At 44.4% G+C, this 20,912-nt stretch overlaps 1 protein-coding gene across 2 annotated transcripts in view; it reads left to right on the forward strand.

Annotated features, from left to right (window-relative positions):
* Window positions 1-20,912, forward strand: part of LOC135110169 (uncharacterized) — a 47,672-nt gene that overhangs the window by 22,839 nt on the left and 3,921 nt on the right. The window contains exons 3-4 of one of the 2 annotated variants that reach the window (XM_064022161.1): window positions 5,970-6,123; window positions 20,594-20,794. In XM_064022161.1, the coding sequence (XP_063878231.1) occupies window positions 5,970-6,123; window positions 20,594-20,656 (217 nt within the window). In that variant the 3' untranslated portion in view covers window positions 20,657-20,794. Of the gene's footprint in view, window positions 1-5,969; window positions 6,124-20,593; window positions 20,801-20,912 lie in introns of those variants that run through there. The other variant, XM_064022160.1, reaches the window with a different exon arrangement.

Genomic DNA, 20,912 nt, shown 5'->3' on the forward strand with positions numbered 1-20,912 from the left:
GTGTTTGCGGCTTGCCTAGTCAAACACATTCAACTCTATCAACATCTGCCTTTTCTTCTTGATGGAAGTTTCCCTACATTCAGTCTCTTCCTAAAAAAAGGGTGACCATTCTAATCCTCAAACTATCATCCTATTGCTTGAAGGCTTTTGATATATATATATATATATATATATATATATATATATATATATATATATATATATATATATATATATATATATATATATATATATATATATATATATCAAAAGCCTTTAATAGAGTCTGCCACAAAGTTCTGATTTCCAAACTACCCTCCTACGGCTTCTAGCCTTCTCTCTGTATCTCTCTGTAACTTCATTTCAAGTTTCTTTTTTGACTGTTCTATTCCTGTTGTGGTAGACGGTCATTGTTCTTCTCATAAATCTATTAACAGTGGTATTCCTCAGGACTGTATCCCGTCACCCACGCTCTTCTTATGATTCATCAATGATCTTCTAAATAAAACTTCTTGTCCTATCCGCTCCTACGCTGATGATACTACCCTGCACTTTTCCACGTCTTTTCATAGACGTCCAACCCTTCAGGATGTAAACAGTTCATGCAGGGAAGCCGTTGAACACCTGAAGTCTGATCTCTAAAATTCACGATTTGAGCAGAACAAACTTGTTCAGTGCCTCAAAAACTCAAAAACAAAATTCCTCCATCTTCCAACTCGACACAACCTTCCAGACAACTGTCCCCTCTTCTTCACTGATACTCAACTGTCCCTCTCTTCTACACTGGACATCCTCGGTCTGTCCTTTTCTTATAATCTAAATTGGAAGGTTCACATCTCATCTCTAGCTAAGACAGCTTTTATGAAGTTAGGCGTTCTGAGACGTCTCCGCCAGTTTTTCTCAACCTCCAACTGCTAACTCTGTACAAGGGCCTTATCCGTCCATACATGGAGTATGCTTCACATGTCTGGGAGAGTTCCACTCATACCGCTCTTCTAGACAGGGTGGAATCAAAAGTATTTCGTCTCATCAACTCCTCTCCTCTAACTGACTGTCCTTAAACTTTTTCTCATCACTGCAATGCTGCATCTCTTGCCATCATCTACCCCTATTTTTCATGCTATCTGCTTTTCAGATCTTGCTAATTGCATGCCTCCTCCTGTGTCCTCGCTCCACAAGACTTTCTTCTCTCTCTCACCTTTATTCTGTCTACCTCTCCAATGCAAGAGTTAACCAGTATTCTCAATCATTCATCCCTTTCTCTGATAAACTCTGGAACTCCTTGCCTGCTTCTTTATTTTCATCTTCCTATGACTTGAATTTCTTGGAGAGGGAAGTTACAAGACACTTATCCTTCAATTTTTGACTACTGCTTCGGACTCTGTTCAGGGACCGGAATCTCAGTGGGCTTTTTTTTATTGTATTTTTGTTGCCCTTGGCCGCTGTCCCTCCTACATTAAGAAAAAAAAAGAAAGGCTCCTCATAATTCTAGATACTCAATGAACCCCCCCCCCCCACCCAAACCAGGGATTACACCGGGAGTGTGGTGACAACAGCAAGGGAGGCGCCTGCAACAATGACACGCTGCGGCGTCCCAACAGGACACTTGTCTCTCACCTCATCCCACTCATCACCACACACACGCTCCACACAATCACGGGAGCTGGGACACTCATGAACAGACAGGAGACGCTTCGCCAGGTACCAGCTTTTCCAACAACCATATCGGCAGTGGGAGGGGGGTCTCGAGGCCTTATCACCCATGTGCGAAAAGACATTCCGGCCATCCTGACAGCTGACCCACCAAACCTCGGGGATGAGGTTGATACGCTGTGCGTCATCCTGCATTTTGGCGCTGCCACCATGTGACCACTTCGCATACGCACCACCATCCTATTTTAAATGCTCCTGATAATAATTAATTCAAGTGTAACTTCCATTCATCTATTTCTTATGTATGTGTGTACGACAAAATATTGTTATATGTCATAATTATGTACCACGCCAAGACTGGCTCCTGGGAATGACACAGTCTTTTTCACAAATTTATAAGTTCTTTGTGAATAAAAGTATTCAATCTCTCTCTCTCTCTCTCTCTCTCTCTCTCTCTCTCTCTCTCTCTCTCTCTCTCTCTCTCTCTCTCTCTCGCTTACCTTTGTTCCCATAGAAGAGAGAGAGAGAGAGAGAGAGAGAGAGAGAGAGAGAGAGAGAGAGAGAGAGAGAGAGAGAGAGAGAGAGAGAGAGAGAGAGAGAGAGAGAGAGAGAGAGAGAGAGAGAGAGAGAGAGAGAGAGAGGAGAGAGAGAGGAGAGAGAGAGAGAGAGAGAGAGAGAGAGAGAGAGAGAGAGAGACACCTGGAGGTCCCGGGATGGTGTCATGCCGTGACTCCCCGAGTGACGTGAAAAACCTCCTTGAGACTTAGTTACTGGGGAAGCCTGCCTCCTAGTGGCGCCCGCTGGTAACGTAGGCACAAGCCTGAGGGATTGGGCCTACGGCTAAAGTGCTTACCCCGCGAGATGAATGTGGGGCGGGGAGTTGGACAAATATTCCATCCTCCCTGCTCAATAAATGTTCATAGAGTAATGGGGCTCCGCCAGGCTTCGGAGCCCAGAACAGCTTCACTGGTCCGGAGTCCTTTCTGCTCCTTCGAGTTCTCTACCTCGTTGGGTGGTGGGCCGTCAGGGTGATTTGCCGAGTCGGTGGGCTAAACCCACTAACCCTCGACAGCGGTAGTCACTCTGGCGTTTCCGGGATGACGGCCCGCTGGTTGGGAGGGTAGCGCTCTTCCTGCCCTCAAAGGCCAGCGGGTTCATGGCTTTGAAATGGGGTACACGGGGTGGATGCGGTCCCAGTCCCCCTCGGGTCCGAGGGGCGTGCATAGAGCCTCCGTGCACGTCCTCTCGGACCCAGAGCGTCCTAGCAGAGCTCGTAGTCTGCGAACGGTTTGTCATGCTGCGGCGGGCCTAGTAGCTCAGGTAGCCAACCGCCTGGCTGAGGGTGGCGTCCTCAGAACCGGAATCCTGTCGGGGGCGACCTCGGCAGGTAGGTTTCGCATCGCCTGTGCCGTTGAAGACGGTAGGCGTGAGTAGTGCTGGCTTTAGCCCGCTACCCTGTCGTCCCCTCCAAAGGGGTAATCCTGACCGCCGGTGTCGGCTGCTTGGTAAACAAGCGCCGGTGAACGGCGGTTGGATTAAGTATGACTCTCTCAAGGTAGTTGCAGCTTTTCTTATTTCTTATGTTCTTATGTTCTTCTGAGACGAAAAGCTTTTGATTCCACTCTGTCTAGAAGAGAGGTTTGAGTGACATGTGAAACATACTCCATACATGGACGGAATAGGCACTTGCACAGAGTCAGCAGCTGGGGGTGTGAGAAATATTGGCGGAGACATCTATTCATACTTAACTTCATAAAAGCTGTTTTAACTAGACATGAGATGTAAAGTTTCCACTTTAGATTATAAGTAAGGGACAGACCGAGGATGTTCAGTGTAGAAGAGCGGGACAGCTGAGTGTCATTGAAGAAGAGGGATAATTGTCTGGAAGGTTGTGTCGAGTTGATAGATGAAAGAATTGAGTTTTTGAGGCATTAAACAATACCAATTTTCTCTGCCTCAGTCAGAAATTTTATAAAGATCAGAGGTCAGGCGTTCTATGATTTCTCTGAATTAAATGTTTATTTACTGAAGGGTTGGACGTCTATGAAAAGACGTGGAAAAGTGCAGGATAGTATCATCAGCATAGGACAGGACAGCGTAGGAGTGGACAGGACAAGAAGTTTGGTTTAGAAAGTCAATGATGAATAACAAGAAGAGAGCGGATGACAGGACAGAACCGTGATATAGAAGAACAGTGACCGTCTACCACAGCAGCAATAGAATGGTCAGAAAGAAAATTTGAGATGATGTTACAGAGAGACGAATAAAAGCCGTAGGATGGTAGTTTGGAAATGAAAGCTTTGTGCTAAACTCTTGATAATCAAAAGCTTCACCAAAATCTCTAAAAGAGGATGACCAAGACTAAGCAAGGAAAGCCAAAAGATCACCAGTAGAGCGGCTTTGACGGAAACCATAATGGCGATCAGATAGAATGTTGTGAAGTGAGAGATGTTTAAGAATCTTCCTGTTGAGGCTAAATAAAAAAAAAAAATAGATAGGCAGGAAATTAAAGCAATAGGACGGTAATTTGTGGGATTAGAACGGTCACTCTTTTTAGGAACAGTCTGAATGTAGGCAAACTTAAACCAAGAAGGAGAGGTAGATGTTGACAGACAGAACTGAAAGAGTTTGACTAGGCAAGGTGCAGGCACGGAGGCACAGTTTCGGAGCACAATAGAAGGGACCCCATCGGGTCCGAGAGTTAAGACCAGCGAGGGCATGGAAAACATGAAGTAGTCAGATGATGGAGGAGAAGTAGGAACAAGCCCAGAAGGTCCATTGTAGAGTTTTTAGCAAAGGTTTGAGCGAAGAGTTCAGATTTAGAGATAGATGTGATAGCAGTGGTGCCATCTGGTTGAAATAAAGGAGGAAAAGAAGAAGAAAAGTTATTGGAGATATTTTTGGCTAGATGCCAGAAGTTGCGAGGGGAGTTAGATCTTGAAAGATTTTGGCTAGTTGGAGAACAGACTTGACATGGTTCTGGGCAGAAATATAAACACACGCACGAGATTCTGGTGATGGAAGGCTTAAGTACCTTTTGTGGGCCACCTCTCTATCATGTATAGCACGAGAACAAGTTGTTAAACCAAGGTTTGGAAGATTTGGGTCGAGAAAAAGAGTGAGGAATGTACGCCTCCATGCCAGACACTATCACCTCTGTTGTGCACTCGACACACAGAGATGAGTCTCTGACACGGAAGCATTAGTCATTGTAAGGAAAAGCAGCAAAGTACCTTCTCAGGTACCCCAACTGGCAGAGGCAAAACGCCAGAAGCACCATCGCTTAGGGTAATCCTGGGGAGGGATTGGAGCGGTTAGACAAGATATAGATACAAGATTGTAATCGGAGGAGCCCAACGGAGAAAAAAGGGTGACAGCATAAGCAGAAGGATTAGAGGTTAGGAAAAGGTCAGGAATGTTGGGCCTGGTGGCACTTGTGGTTACGTCACAAACCACTGGGAAATGGTGCAACCACGGTGGCAACTTTTGCAGCAAAATTCTGAAGTTTTTGTATTTTATCTATTAAGGTGATGTTAGTGCATCCCCAAATCCACAAACAGTAATTGATGTAGCTCAGTTCTAATGTGTGTATAATGTTTTTTTTTTTTGTTTTTTTTTTATATTTTGTATGTTGCAGTATGAATTAAGCTGACAGATCTACGTTAGGATACCTATAACTTTTTTATTTAGTACATTTATGTGGGCATCAAAATTCATAAACTAGCCCATGTGTAGGCCCAAATTTTTTACATATGTACTTGGATTGATGCTGGTGCCGCCAGACCTTATTACTGAATCATCCAGTATGCGTGAGCAAAGGGATATATTGCCAACAAAAATTCATTGTGTTTTCTTTGGATTAACCATTAACTCATTCCTGAAGAAGTATGATATGGCTTTGGACAAAGTAGATTCAGTTACATCAACCAATTCTGACAAATTTCATAGAAAATTCTGGTGGAGGATTTGTGTGTCATCTGCAGACACACACACACATACACACACACACACACACACACACACACACAGAGAGAGAGAGAGAGAGAGAGAGAGAGAGAGAGAGAGAGAGAGAGAGAGAGAGAGAGAGAGAGAGAGAGAGAGAGAGAGAGAGAGAGAGAGAGAGAAATGGATAGACGGACAGTTAGATCGATAGATATATAGATATATGGATAGATAGATATACATGTGGGTGTGTGTGTATGAATGCGTGTGTGTGTGTGTGTGTGTGTGTGTGTGTGTGTGTGTTTGTGTGTGTGTGTGTCTGTGAGTGTGGGTGGGTGTACAGCGTGCTTACAGTCCCTGCAACATACACTGAGAGGAATGGTACATCACTGCAGGCCTACTCGTCCCCGTGGGTGCTGTGAGGACACAGGCGTGCACCACACGGTTACCTTACTGCCCAGAGGTGCGTCTCGTGTTGTCTGGCGTGGACGAGACGCTGATGGAAGAGGCGGCCCAGATAGCACGACGCCTGCAGCCCACACAGCATCCGTGAGTGTGCGCCAACATTGCTGTTTTTCTTCTCTTCCTGCCCCCCTTCTATCCTTCCCTCCTCTCCTCTCCTCTCCTCTCCCCCTCCCTTCCCTCCTCTCCCATCTCCTCCCCTAACCTCCCCTTCTCTTCTCTCCTCTCCTCTTGTCTCCTCTCCTCTCCTTTTCTCTTCTCTTCTCCTTTCATCTTTTCTCTTCTCTTCTCTCCTCTCCTCTCTTCTCCTCTCTTTTCTTCTCCTCTCCCCTCTCCTCCTCTCCGTCCCCTCCCCTCCCCCCCACCCCCATTCTCTCTCTCTCTCTCTCTCTCTCTCTCTCTCTCTCTCTCTCTCTCTCTCTCTCTCTCTCTCTCTCTCTCTCTCTCTCTCTCTCTCTTCCTTTCTCACTGTGTCAGTGAATGGGTGAGTGGAATTAATAAAAGGGAATGAGAGATGAGGAAATGGAAAGGAGAGATAGACACAATAAATAAATAAATAAATAAATAAAAGAGAAAGATGAGTAAAAATAATGAGAAGAGAGGGAAAAGGATAAAGGAAGAGGAACAGAATAAACAAAGAAGATATCATGAATAATAATGAGTGAAGTAAAAAATGAAGAAGAGGAACAAGAAGACCTGACGCTTTGACCTGGCGGTCAAAGCGCAGGCCGCAGTTGACTGTCACTCCCAGCAATTTCACGTGTTCCTGGAAGGGAAGCGTCTGGCCTCCAAAACTCAGACAGCCTGAGACGGCCGGGGAGGCAGCTGGGGACCGTGAGATGACCATGGCCTGCGTCTTTTCTGGAGCGAAGCTGACTTGCCATGCCTCTCCCCACTCCATCACCAGCCTGAGCTGTCTGTTCAGCTCTCTGACGGCTCGCTGACTATCGGAGCGTCAGTAGGAGCGGGAGAGACTGCAGTCGTCGGCTTATGCAAGCAGAGTCGGTATTTGCCGCAGGAGGTCATTGATGTATATGTTCCACAGGATTGGGCCCAACACTGAACCCTGTGGAACTGAGGCCTGTATAGGTAACGGCTGGGATGCCTGTCCATTGATGACTACCCGGAGGGTTCTCCCCTGGAGGTAGTCCTCGAGCAGTGCAAGGAGGTTGCACTGGATATCCTTGGCGCAAAGCTTTTTTACAAGCCCCGCGTGCCAGACCCTATCAAAGGCCCCAGCAATGTCCAGGGCCACCACAAGAGTATCCAGACCTTCGTCCAGGGCATCCTGCCAGCCTTGGGAGAGGAGGGTGAGGAGGTCCGCTGTTTAGTGGCCAGGCCGGAAGCCGAACTGCCTGTCTGAGAGGAGGCGGTGCTCACTCAGGCGATGACAGATGACACCTGCCACTACCTGCTCCAGCAACTTGCCCACCACGGAGAGCAGCGAGATGGGTCTATAGTTGCTGGGCTCAGACTTTGAGTTCTTCTTGTGGGCTGGTACCACTCGCGCCTCCTTCCATATAGAGGGCCACCTGTGCTCCATCAGGCAGGACCTGAAGACGCTTGTGAAAAGGACCTGACAGCTCACTGGCGCAGCGTTTGAGGAACCGCGGGCTGATGTCGTCCGGGCCGGTGGCTTTGTTCTCCTCTACTTCCGTCATTAGCCGCTCCACCTGTCCACGTGTCACCTGAACATCGGCGACGGTGTAGCCTGTTTCCTGAGGGAGGTGAGGTGGACGTTTATCCGGATCAGTGACTGACATCTCTGCGAAAAACTCAGCGAGTAGAGAAGCCTTGTCCTCACTGCTGGTGGCTGTTGTCCCATCCAATCTTGTTAGTGGAGGAACAGTGTCACGGTGGCCTGTCCCTTGCTGCTCCTTGACAAGCCTCCACTAGGTCTTGTGGCCAATCCCTGAGCCACAGAGCTTTCGCCTCATGTCCTCTCGCTGCTGCCGTCTCGCCCACCTGCAGGTAGCTGTCACCCGTCTACACGCCACACGATGTTAGACCCAGTTGTAGTGTGTTGGACGACGTTTGTACCTCACCCAGGCTGCGTGTTTAGCCTCAGCGGCCGCTCGGCATCGGTAACCAAACCAAGCAGGATCACTAGGCTTAACGAGGTACCTTCTGCTGGGAACGTTTTGCTGCTGGAGGGCAAGGAGCTTGGTGGTGAGGGCACGGGCCTTTTCCTCCTCGTTGCCTATCAGTAGGGCGTCCCAGCCCGAGCGAACGATGTCGTGTCTCAGGTATGCCCAGTCAGCCTGCTCCCACAGCCAGATAGTGCGCGGGGCGGCGGCCTCCCTCGCTATGTCCAGCTTGACGCGTGCCAGAACGGCGTGGTGGTCGGAGGTGCCCACCGTCCCCAGTTGATGGCAGACGATGCTGGAGTCAGGGAGATCTGTTAACACTGGGTCCAGCGACCCTCCCCTCTCATGTGTAGGGAAGGACACGTGGTTCGTCAGACCCTGCACCATCAGGAGGCTGTTAAAAGCATCCTGCTGCAGGTGGAAGTTTAGATCCCCCAGAATCATGACGTGGGAACGCTTGTGCTGCTGTAGCATAGTGTCCAGTTCCTCCGTCAGGAAATCCAGCGCTGAACGTCCTTGCCTTGGGGGACGGTACATGACACACAGGAGGAGTCCTGTGCTGTCATTTATCACCACTCTGAAGGATAGCGCCTCCATTCCCTACCAGATGAGTGGGCTCCTGTTGTGGTGTTGCCTGGGTTGTGGTTGCCATGATGGTGGGCAGGGGTGGAGAGGGGAGTCTCTAAAGGGCAGCTGAGGGTGAGGATTTAACTCTTTTCTCCATCCTTCTGTCAGGACCCTTCTGAGAATCGTTTCCTGCCTTATATCAGCAGTGCGGCTGTAACACACCTCGGATGTGTGTCCGAGGCGGGAGCGGTAGTCGCAGCGTGGTCTGTCTCCACCTCTGACGCTCCTTTGGGATCTAAGATGATGTGTGTGGGGCTGGAGTGAGGGAGGGTTGGGTGGCGCACCTGGTGTGGTGGAGTGAGGTCCTAATTGCTGCTGACCTCGTTTCTTCCTCCTCTTGTTGCTGTTGCTCCTGTTGTTGTTGTTGTTTCTGCCATTGTTGTTGCTGCTGATACTGCTCCTGTTGTTACTGTCGTTGCTGCTGCTTCTGCTCCTGTTGTTGTTGTTGGTGGTGGTGGTGGTGGTGTTGGTGGCGGCGCCGGCGGCAGCGGCGGAGTCAGTGTCGGTGTCGGCGGGTGCTGATGCTGCGGCGGCAACTGTGGTGGCGGTGGCGGTGGCAGCAGCGGTAGCTGTATTAGTGGTGGGGTCTGCTTCTGCTGCCGCGTGTCTAAGAGGTCTGGGCTTCCCTGATCTCCACCACTGCCTCCAGCGGTCTCTCTCTCTCTCTCTCTCTCTCTCTCTCTCTCTCTCTCTCTCTCTCTCTCTCTCTCTCTCTCTCTCTCTCTCTCTCTCAAATTCAAATTTTGAAATTCAAATTCAAAACATGTATTACCAATTATAATAACACAATAATAAAATACAAAGATTTATGTATCATGGCAGAGCCCATTAATTATTTTTTTACAGGCCCTTAAAATTTCATATCACCTATTACTTTGTTGACCTTAGCCAACAAATTTTTAACTTAAAATTGCTGAAATACAGAAAACAAAACCTTCCTTTGTAACAATTTGACTAACTAAAGATATTTTATCACATATCCATATATATCCTGACATATACAGTCAACTATAAGACAAACATACATATACATATACAAACAACTACTCATAAGTACTCCTACATTGATAATTCAATATAATTTTCTAATCTTAACTGTTTCAACTTAATTCTAATAAAAAAAAAATATTAAGTATTTTTTTTTCACTTTCTGGTAAGGCATTATATTGTACACATCCATAATAAGTTACGAAGCTTTTTTTGGAGTTCATTCTGTGGAAATATCGATCTCTGGTTGTGCCTGTGTCTGGTAGTTGTGTTGTGTGTGCCCGAGGCTGTCTGTAAATGAATTACATCTTGTCTGTGCAACTGATCTTGTATTAAACATTCTAATTTGTATACATCAGAAATTTTCAATATTTTTAGGTTTTTAAATAAAGGAGCTGTGTGTTCATAATGGCCAACATTACTCAGTGTACGTACAATTTTTTTGAATCAGAACTAGGGAATTCAGTGTAATCTTCGTGGCCATACCCCAGACAACATTACAATATTGCAGATACGGATAAAATAGAGTAATAATGTATCAATAGATAACAAATTCCTAATTATGTAGAGTATTCCTGATGATTTTGATAATTTCGAATTTATTTTCTCAACATATTCACTACAAACAAGTTTTATCATCAACTACTACTCCTAAATATTTCATTGAACGAACCCTTTTTATTTCTTGCCCATAAATTTCGATATGAGTCTCACCGAAGCTTCTGTTATCTGATAATACAAGATAAATTTGTTTTTTGCACGTTTAATGAAAGTTTATTGCTTAGTAACCAAGAAGATATTTTATTAAGCTCAGTATTTAGAGTCATAGTCAGGGAGTTTTTGTCGATATCAGTATATGTAATATTTGTATCATCAGCAAAAATTGTAAAATTTAATAATTGTGATGACTTAATTTAATTTATGTAGAGGAAAATAACAATGGACCAAGTGTAGAGCCTTGTGGCACTAATGTTGTGACACTGATGTAATCAGAGGTTGTATTGTTAAGAATTGTACATTGTAATTTGTTGTTCAAATAATTCCTAAAGCAGTTATTATAATATTTACCCCTTATTCCATAGCAAGTTAGTTTCTGGATCATTATCTCATGATCTAAGGTATCAAAAATCGTTTAAGAACATAAGAACATAAGAAATAAGGGAAGCTACAAGAAGCGACCAGGCCTACACGTGGCAGTCCCTGTATGAAATATACCTACCTATTTCCACCTATCATCCCCATCCCATCAACCCGTCTCCCTAATGTCCTAGCATTAACATGATTACTGAGTCCGTTCCACTCATCTACCACTCTATTTGAGAACCAATTTCTTTTTATCTCTTTCCTAAACCTAATTTTTCTCAAGTTTGAACCCATTAATTTTGTTCTATCCTGGTTGCTGATCCTAAGAATTTTGCTTACACCCCACTTGTTATAACTCTTATACCACTAAAAGACTTATACCACTTAAAGACTTTCAATATTTTTTTTTTTTTTTTAGATCAAGGAAAACACTGATAACAATTTTATCCTTACCCAAATTATTCAGGATTAGATCAACTAATTTAGTTAAGGCTAACCGGAGAATATATGTATATATATATATATATATATATATATATATATATATATATATATATATATATATATATATATATATATATATATATATATTATTTTATTTTATTTATTTATTATTTTTTTTCTGAAGCCAAACTGGCATTTAGTTAAAATATGGTTAATATTAAGGAATTTTATTATGCATTGCTCTTTTTAATGGATCAGGCTAACACAAGGAAGTATGGAAATGGGCCGGTAGTTGATAATGTCATCCTCCTTCCCTCCTTTATAAAGCGGAATTATTTTAGCAATCTTCAGCCTCTCAGGAAAATACCTGTTTGAAAAGATTTATTTATCATTTCAGAAATTACTGGAACTAATACTGAAGGAGTTTTCTTAAGAACTTTAGTGTAAATATTATCAAATCCTGGCGCTGATTCTTTAAGGGAATTAATGACTGTTGTTATTTCCTCTGGTGAGGTGTCCTTACCAACTTATCATTAAACCCAGCTGTGACCTCACTGAACGTTTCCCTTTGTGTCTCACAACACAAGGGGGCAGTCACAGCCTGCCCTCTAAAGACAACTCTCTTCCTCCACACAAAACTACAAGCACCTAATAACACACACACCCTTCACCCAAAAATTTTAAAATCATCATGGCGACTCCTACACCAGCCTCGGAGTCCCCATCTAGGGAGGGGACCATAAATGTCCCCAGGTCGGACTGCCTTTCTGTCGACGACCCTAAGTGTCTTGACACCCCCCTCAACTTTGTCTTCATTAACTTCTGCAACATTCGCGGTCTAAGATTTAATTTTCAATCTGTAAAACACCACCTCTCCTCTTCTAAACATCATCTTCTTTTCCTCACTGAAACTCAGGTGTCTGAGGCAACTGACAGTATCCCCTTTTCTGTTCCCTCCTACTTTCTTTATCCTCATTTTCGATCCAAAGCAGGATGCTGCGTTTATGTGCTCAATGACTTAACCTGCTCTCGTGCCCACGCTCTTGAATCTTCTGAGTTTTCCACCATCTGGCTACGACTACAGAGTCACTCTCATACTAAATTTATCTGTGCTGTATACCTCTCACCTAACTCCTCTTATTATTAGAAATTCTTTGACTACTTAACTTCCAAAGTGGAGCACATTCTGACCCTCTTCCCTTTTGCAGAGATCTCCATTCTTGGAGACTTCAATGTTCACCACCAGCTTTGGCTTTCCTCTCCCTTCACTGACGAACTAGCCTACAACTTTGCTATCCTCCATGACCTAGAGCAATTGGTGCAACACCCCACTCGTAATCCTGACCGTCTTGGAGATACGCCCAACATTCTTGATCTTTTCCTGACCTCTAATCCTTCTTTTTTTTTTTTTTTTTATGTAGGAAGGACACTGGCCAAGGGCAACAAAAATCTAATAAAAAAAAATGCCTACTGAAATGCCAGTCCCATAAACGGGTCAAAGCAATGGTCAAAAATTGATGAATAAGTGTCTTGAAACCTCCCTCTTGAAGGAATTCAAGTTATAGGAAGGTAGAAATACAGAAGCAGGCACGGAGTTCCAGAGTTTACCAGAGAAAGGGATGAATGATTGAGAATACTGGTTAACTCTTGCGTTAGAGAGGTGGACAGAATAGGGGTGAGAGAAAGAAGAGTCTTGTGCAGCGAGGCCGCGGAAGGAGGGGAGACATGCAGTTAGCAAGATCAGAAGAGCAGTTAGCATGAAAATAGCGGTAGAAGACATACCACCACCAGCTTTGGTGTTCCTCTCCCTTCACTGACCATCCTGGTGAACTAGCCTACAACTTTGCTATCCTTCATGACCTAGAGCAATTGGTGCAACACCCTACTCGTATTCCTGACTGTCTTGGAGATACGCCCAACATTCTTGACCTTTTCCTGACCTCTAATCCTTCTGCTTATGCTGTCACCCTTTCTTCTCCGTTGGGCTCCTCCGATCACAATCTCATATTTTTATCTTGTCCTATCGCTCCAATCCCTCCTCATGATCCAAGGTGCCTCTGGCGTTTTGCCTCTGCTAGTTGGGGGCCTGAGGAGGTATTTTGCTGATTTTCCTTGGAATGACTACTGCTTCCGTGTCTTTGTGTGCTGAGCGCATAACATAGGTGATAGTGTCTGGCATGGAGGCGTACATTCCTCACTCTTTTTCTCGTCCTAAACCTTCTAAACCTTGGTTTAACACAGCTTGTTCTTGTGCTATACATGATAGAGGTGCCCCACAAAAGGTATTTAAGCCTTCCATCACCAGAATCTCATGCACTTTATATTTCTGCCCGGAACCATGCCAAGTCTGTTCTCCAACTAGCCAAAAACTCCTTCATTAACAGAAAATGTCAAAACCTTTCAAGATCTAATTCCCCTCGTGATTTCTGGCATCTAGCCAAAAATATCTCCAGTAACTTTGCTTCTTCTTCTTTCCCTCCTCTATTTCAACCAGATGGCACCACTGCTATCACATCTATTTCTAAAGTTGAACTCTTCGCTCAAACCTTTGCTAAAAACTTTACCTTGCACGATTCTGAGCTTGTTCCTCCCTCTCCTCCACCCTCTGACTACTTCATGCCACGTATTAAAATTCTTCGCAATGATGTTTTCCATGCCCTCGCTGGCCTAAACCCTCGGAAGGCTTATGGACCTGATGGGGTCCCTCCTATTGTTCTCCGAAACTGTGCCTCCGTGCTTGCACTTTGCCTAGTCAAACTCTTTCAGCTCTGTCTGTCAACATCTACCTTTCCTTCTTGCTGGAAGTTTGCCTACATTTAACCTGTTCCTAAAAAGGGTGACAGTTCTAATCCCTCAAAATACCGTCCTATTGCTTTAATTTCCTGCCTATCTAAAGTTTTTGAATCTATCCTCAACAGGAAGATTCTTGAACATCTATCACTTCACAACCTATCTGATCGCCAGTATGGGTTCCGTCAAGACCGCTCTACTGGTGATCTTCTGGCTTTCCTTACTGAGTCTTGGTCGTCCTCTTTTAGAGATTTTGATAGAGTCTGGCAAAAAGCTTTGATTTCCAAACTACCCTCCTACTGTTTCTATCCTTCTCTCTGTAACTTCATCTCAAGTTTCCTTTCTGACCGTTCTATTGCTGCAGTGGTAGACGGTCACTGTTCTTCTCCTAAATCTATTAACAGTGGTGTTCCTCAGGGTTCTGTCCTGTCACCCAGTCTCTTTTTATTATTCATTAATGATCTTCTAAACCAAACTTCTTTTCCTATCCACTCCTGCGCTGATGATACCACCCTGCACTTTTCCACGTCTTTTCATAGACGTCCAACCCTGATGATACCACCCTGCACTTTTCCACGTCTTTTCATAGACGTCCAACCCTTCAGGAGGTAAACATATCACGCAGGGAAGCCACAGGACGCTTTACTTCTGATCTTTCTAAAATTTCTGAATGGGACAACTTGGTATTGCTCAATGCCTCAAAAACTCAATCCCTCCATCTATCAACTCGACACAACCTTCCAGACAACTATCCCTTCTTCTTCAATGACACTCAACTGTCTCCCTCTTCTACACTGAGCATCCTCGGTCTGTCCTTTACTTATAATCTGAACTGGAAACTTCACATCTAATCTCTAGCTAAAACTGCTTTTATGAAGTTAGCTGTTCTGAGACGTCTCCTACAGTTTTTCTCCCCCACCCCCCCCCAGCTGCTAACTCTGTACAAGGGCCTTATCCGTCCATGTATGGAGTATGCTTCACATGTCTGGGGAGGTTCCACTCATACTGCTCTTCTAGACAGGATGGAATCAAAAGCTTTTCGTCTCATCAACTGCTCTCTTCTAACTGACAGTCTTCAGCCTCTCTCTTACCGCCGCAATGTTGCATATCTAGCTGTCCTCGCTGCACAAGACATTCTTCTTTCTGTCACCCCTATTCTGTCCACCTCTCTAACGCAAGAGTTAACCAGTATTCTCAATCATTCATCCCTTTCTCTGGTAAACTCTGGAACTCCCTGCCTGCTTCTGTATTTCCACCTTCCTATGACTTGAATTCCTTCAAGAGGGAGGTTTCAAGACACTTATCCACCAATTTTTGACCACTGCTTTGACCCTTTTATGGGACTGGCATTTCAGTGGGCATTTTTTTTTATTAGATTTTTGTTGCCCTTGGCCAGTTTCCTTCCTACATAAAAAAAAAAAACATTCACAAAATACTTATTGAAGTGATTACTCAACATTTGGAGGTGAGTCGCTTTAAAATTATTAATCGTTTCATAATCTATTTTAGGTTTAACTCTTGAATTATTGACAATTTGATTTATAACACCAATTTTTTTTTTTTTTTTGCCACTGTCCTTGTTATCCACAAATTTCTTTTTATATTGATTTTTTGCATTTGATAACATTAATAACTTTGTTTCTATATTCTTTGCACTTTTGGACAAAGGTTATGGGTTTTCTTACATACTTTCTGTATAGAACGTGTCTTTCGCCTACTGGTCCCTATCCTCAACTGTTACACACTGGATGCCATCGACAACCCACGTCTGCAGCGCTTGAAGGAGAAGATGGTTGCCTTTGCCTTCACTGCAACTTGGCGTCCAGGCAAGTAGCTGTGCATCCCAGATGCCCTCTCAAGCTTCCCAGTCGGCAATCCAACCAGCGATGACGACACCTTGGATACCGAGACCAGCTTCTCTGTCAGGAGCATCGTCACATTGGGAGTGGTGGAGTCCCTTGCCACCATAGCTACTGTCAGTGTCCCTGCGATGAAGGAACTCCAGCGTGTAGGCAGAAAGGACCCTGCCTACGTCGACCTGCTTCTACATGTCAAGCAATGGTTCCCAAGCGATCGCTACTCCTTATTCGCCACTCTGCGCGATTACTGGAAGCTACGTGACGTCCTCTGTTGCGAGGGTGACCTAGTCCTGTACAAGCTAGGGTGGTTATTCCAGCCGCTCCTCGCTGTCGTGTGTTGGCCCGTCTGCACGACAGCCACCGAGGAGTTGAGACTACAAAGCGTCGGGCACGTCAGGCGGTGTATTAGCCTGGCATCGACGCAGACATTGTGAACACGGTTCGGGCCTGTGAGCTGTGTCAACTGATGTAGCCTAGCCAACAGCGAGAGCTCCGCCTCTGCGATGACACACCCCACCAGGCCCTTCCGAGTCAATATCAGCTGACTTCTCTACCGCAGGGAAATCCTTCCTTGTGGTCGCTGACCGCCTGTCTGGTTGGCCTGTGGTGGTGTCTTGCGGTGAAGACACGACCTCTTCTGCAACTGTTCGCCACTTCAGGCACCTCTTCCGCGACTTGGGTGTTCCAGTTCGCCTGCGTACGGATGGCGGCCCGCAGTTTGCTAGCCGGGAGTTTGCCACCTTCCTTGAGCGTTGGGGTATCCGCCATAACATGTTAACGCCTCACTACCCACAGTCAAACGGGCACACCGAAGCAGCGGTGAAGTCCGTCAAGCAGCTCATTCAGAATGTGGCTGGCTCCCTCTGGAAACCTTGACTGTGAGGCGTTCGACAGGGGTCTCCTCGAGCTCCGCAACACTCCGAACCACACCGGTCGCTCCCTAGCCCAAATCCTCTATGGTCACCCTCTTCGCTCCTGTGTACCAGCTCACTTTAAGGCCTTCCAGGAGGAGTGGCAGGCCAGAGCAGAGAGTTGCGACCGTAAGGCTGCAGTTCGCCTCCTCGACGATACAGCCCGGTACGATGCACATGCCCGACATCTTCTACCGCTTAAACTTGACGATGTGGTTCGTGTCCAGGACCCGACCACATAGCGCTGGAATAAGGTCGGCACCGTCATGAGCATAAGTACATCCAGCGACCATCTAGTGAAGATGTCCAGTAGCCGCATCTGGTGGAGGAATCACCGCTTCCTTAGTCCGTCCACCGTCTCTTTCCAAGGATCTGCAGATCACGGAGGTCATCCCAGTTGGCGCGCAGCTGCCTCCGCCAGCTTTGCCCCGCCGCTCAGCACGCTTCAAGGACAAGAACGTCGCTTAAGACAGGGCGTGCTATGAGCGTGAAGGGAGAGGGAAAATGTAGGATAATATACTTCGTAAGGGACAGTGATGCGTTCTTTATTAAAGCCGACTTGGCACCTCATCCCTCACGCATCTCTCTCCCAGTATTGCTTGCCTGGCTGTCGGGATACGCACGCACCTCCAGGCAGCAACCTTGTATTTTTTTTTTTTTCGGACATTAAGGGATCTACGCTTACCTCATGTGTGTCCCTGGCCTATCCCATCATTGCAAGTACCAGGAGGTCAGCTTGGAAACCTACAATAATCACTCACAAAATCATTAAATTCTTCATAATTAAGAATTAAGTATAATCACCACCAAGCAACTGAATTACTTCCACATCACTTGAGTGTAGAAAGAATATTAATGATAGGAAGAACTATTTGATGTGCAATGTTTAGTACGTATCAGAAATTTTATTTTCTTCTGCGCTTACTCTTACTACGTTGTGTCGTATTCTCCTGTCCTTTCTCCTTCTCACGGACATCATCACTGCCAGCGACCTGCAGCAAGGCACCAGCTGCACCAGGTTCCCGAGCACCACCATCAGCAACACTAGGAGCACCATCGAAAGCAGCAAAAGCGCCAGCACCTCTAAGAGTCTGTGCAGGAGTGACCCCATCAGCAGTGTTGTCACCAGCAGCAGTCCAAGCAGGAGTGACACCAGCAGCAGCTCTACCACCATCTGGAGTCCGGGCAGGAGTGACTGCAGCAGCAAGGGTCTGAGCATGAGTGACAATCACCACAGAGGCAGCTTACCCAGCTACAGAAGAGTACTCGGTCTGCGTTACTCGTTCACGGATCACTAGCTTAGTATGACTGAAATAAGCTACTTACCCTCTGCTCTTGCCTTTCTCGATTCCGGTAGTTGTGCCTTTCTTGCTTTTACCGAAGATTCGTACAGGTCTTTATTGATGTAGATTCGTATTCTTCAGTTTAGCTTAGTTTCGTAAGGCTGACTGACGATCTTCGAATTTGCTGAGTCGTGCAACAATGGTTCGGGGACGAGTAGAGGAGAACTTCGACCCTAACCTATGAACTCGTTCAAGCTGTATCGTACCAATCTCTAACTTGTCTCGAAGTAGTTTTTGAATCTTAACTTGCGTTTCTTCCTACGTCTCGTTCGGTGATTCGTCGAAGCCATCAAAGTGTAGGTTGTTACGTCTTGAGTAGGCTTATTGATAATCAGTTCGGCTTTGTAGCATGTTTAGCTTCACATTAAACTCAGATTTCTTGCCAATTTCCTTCTTCAACATTGTCACTTCTTCAATAAGTGTCTTGTTAACGGTCTTCCATTCTTCTAATTCCTTCTGTGTGAACTCCAACGAGCGAATCATTTCATTGTTATGACTCTCAACTTGCCTTATCCTGCTTGTAAGGTCCTTCATCATCATTTCCATAGCGTAATTATATGCTTGTTACATTTCAAGCATAGTCTTGATATCCTTGTATGTCAGCATTGCTAGTTGGACAAATAATAAAGTCACAAATCAAGCAGGAGCACGGAACAAAGCACTGTACGTCCAATCGCTAAGGCAGTCGGTCAGTTTCCTCTCTCTCTCTCTCTCTCTCTCTCTCTCTCTCTCTCTCTCTCTCTCTCTCTCTCTCTCATTTTCTTGTCAATAATAATAATAATAATAATAATAATAATAATAATAATAATTAGAACAACAACAACAACAACAACAACATATTAAGGAGGAGGTGCAGGAAGAATAGTAGTAGTAGTAGTAGTAGTAGTAGTAGTACTAGCACGAGCAGTGGTAGTAGAAACAAACAAATAAGGAAATAATGAGAAAACAAATAAAATAAAGCAAAGAAGTAGAGAAACAAACGAATAAAAATTTAGGGGAACTATGAAATAAACAAATAAATTTAAAAACAAATAAAGGAGGTGAGAATGGAGGAAACAAGCAAACCTGTAAATAAATAAATTAATTAATTAATATATATATATATATATATATATATATATATATATATATATATATATATATATATATATATATATATATATGAAGAAACAAGCGAAAAAACAACAAACAAATCAGGAAAAAAAAAGAAAAGCTAAATGAAAGCAAGAAACAAACAAAAAAAAAATCAAGGAGAAAAGCATACAAACAAACAAACAAACAACAGTTAGGTGGGTATATAAGGAAATAAGCAAACGAACGAACATTCTATCACACACGCCATATAAATAAATCCTTTTAAGTATTTTAAGTAATTCGTCACGTTATAATTTTCTTAGGTTATTTTGAGTTAGGCTAGGCTAGATTGGGCAGATTAGGTTAGGTTAAGTTAGGTTAGGTTGGGATGGGTCAGGTCAGGTAGATTAGAATAGGCTGAGCTAGGTTAGGTTATGTAGGTTAGGTTTATGATCAAAGACAATGAAAGCACATACATAGATTTTCCTAATAGTTTTGTTCTTGTTAGGTTCGGTGAGTTAAATTCAGTTGGGTCCTTTTTGAGCTTAAGATATATCTGATTCAGTCAGGGTATGTCACGTTAGATTAGGTTAGCTAGGTTATGTCAGATTTTAAATATTTAAGTAATACCCAGGTGTTAAGATTTTTCTTATGTGTATGCTTAGTTAGGTTAATTGGGTCAAGTTAGGCTTGTTAGGTTAAATAGGGTAGGTTAGGTTATATTAGGCTAGGGTCGTAGAGAGGATTTTTCTGTTTATAAGTAATCATCATACTTGTAAGGTTAGGTTGCGTCAGGTCAGGCTGGGTTATGTTAGATGTGTTTCAGTGCTGAAGTAATGCTTCTGTTTATAAGTAAAAAATAAATGAATAGATAAATATTATATGGTATTTTTTTTTTTATTATTTTTATAAAGTATGTGTAGTACTAGTAGTAGTAGTAGTAGTAGTAGTAGTAGTAGTAGTAGTAGTAGTAGTAGTAGTAGTAGTCGTAGTAGTAGTAATTCTCTCTCTCTCTCTCTCTCTCTCTCTTCAGTGAGTGGGTGAGTGGATGCCAATTTAATGATTTGTCTGTCTGTTTGTGTCTTTCTATTTATACAGTTATTTGTCTTTCTATCTTATCTATTTCTTTTTTTCTTTTCGTCTGCTAGTATGTCTATATGTCTGCATGTACACAAATATGAATATGTGAATACCCACCCATCTTTCAAGATTTTTAATTAAGCGTGTGTAGGTGTGCATGCATGCAAATATGTATGTATGTTTGTATGTATACGTGTATGTGCCTAGCTCTAAGTTTATCTATCTATCTATCTATCTCTACCTATCCATTTCTCTGCTGCCGCTGTTGACAGATACACGAGCATCTGCTTCCCCGCCAGCAGCATGAAGACAGATATGTGGCGGCGCTGCCTTGACAAGCTGGCTACTGCCGGCGTCAGGGTGTGGGGCGATATGATGTTTGGTGGCATTGTAGCACCGGACACCAGCCCCATCACGGAGGAGGAGCAAAGAGAGCTGTCCAGCTTTGCCAAGATCAGGATGTTGGGTCGCTTCCGCAGGTGTGTGTGTGTGTGTGTGTGTGTGTGAGAGAGAGAGAGAGAGAGAGAGAGAGAGAGAGAGAGAGAGAGAGAGAGAGAGAGAGAGAGAGAGAGAGAGAGAGAGTGTGTGTGT

The sequence above is a fragment of the Scylla paramamosain genome, chromosome 20, assembly GCF_035594125.1.
Source record: "Scylla paramamosain isolate STU-SP2022 chromosome 20, ASM3559412v1, whole genome shotgun sequence".
In the NCBI taxonomy this organism is placed as follows: Eukaryota; Metazoa; Arthropoda; class Malacostraca; order Decapoda; family Portunidae; genus Scylla; species Scylla paramamosain.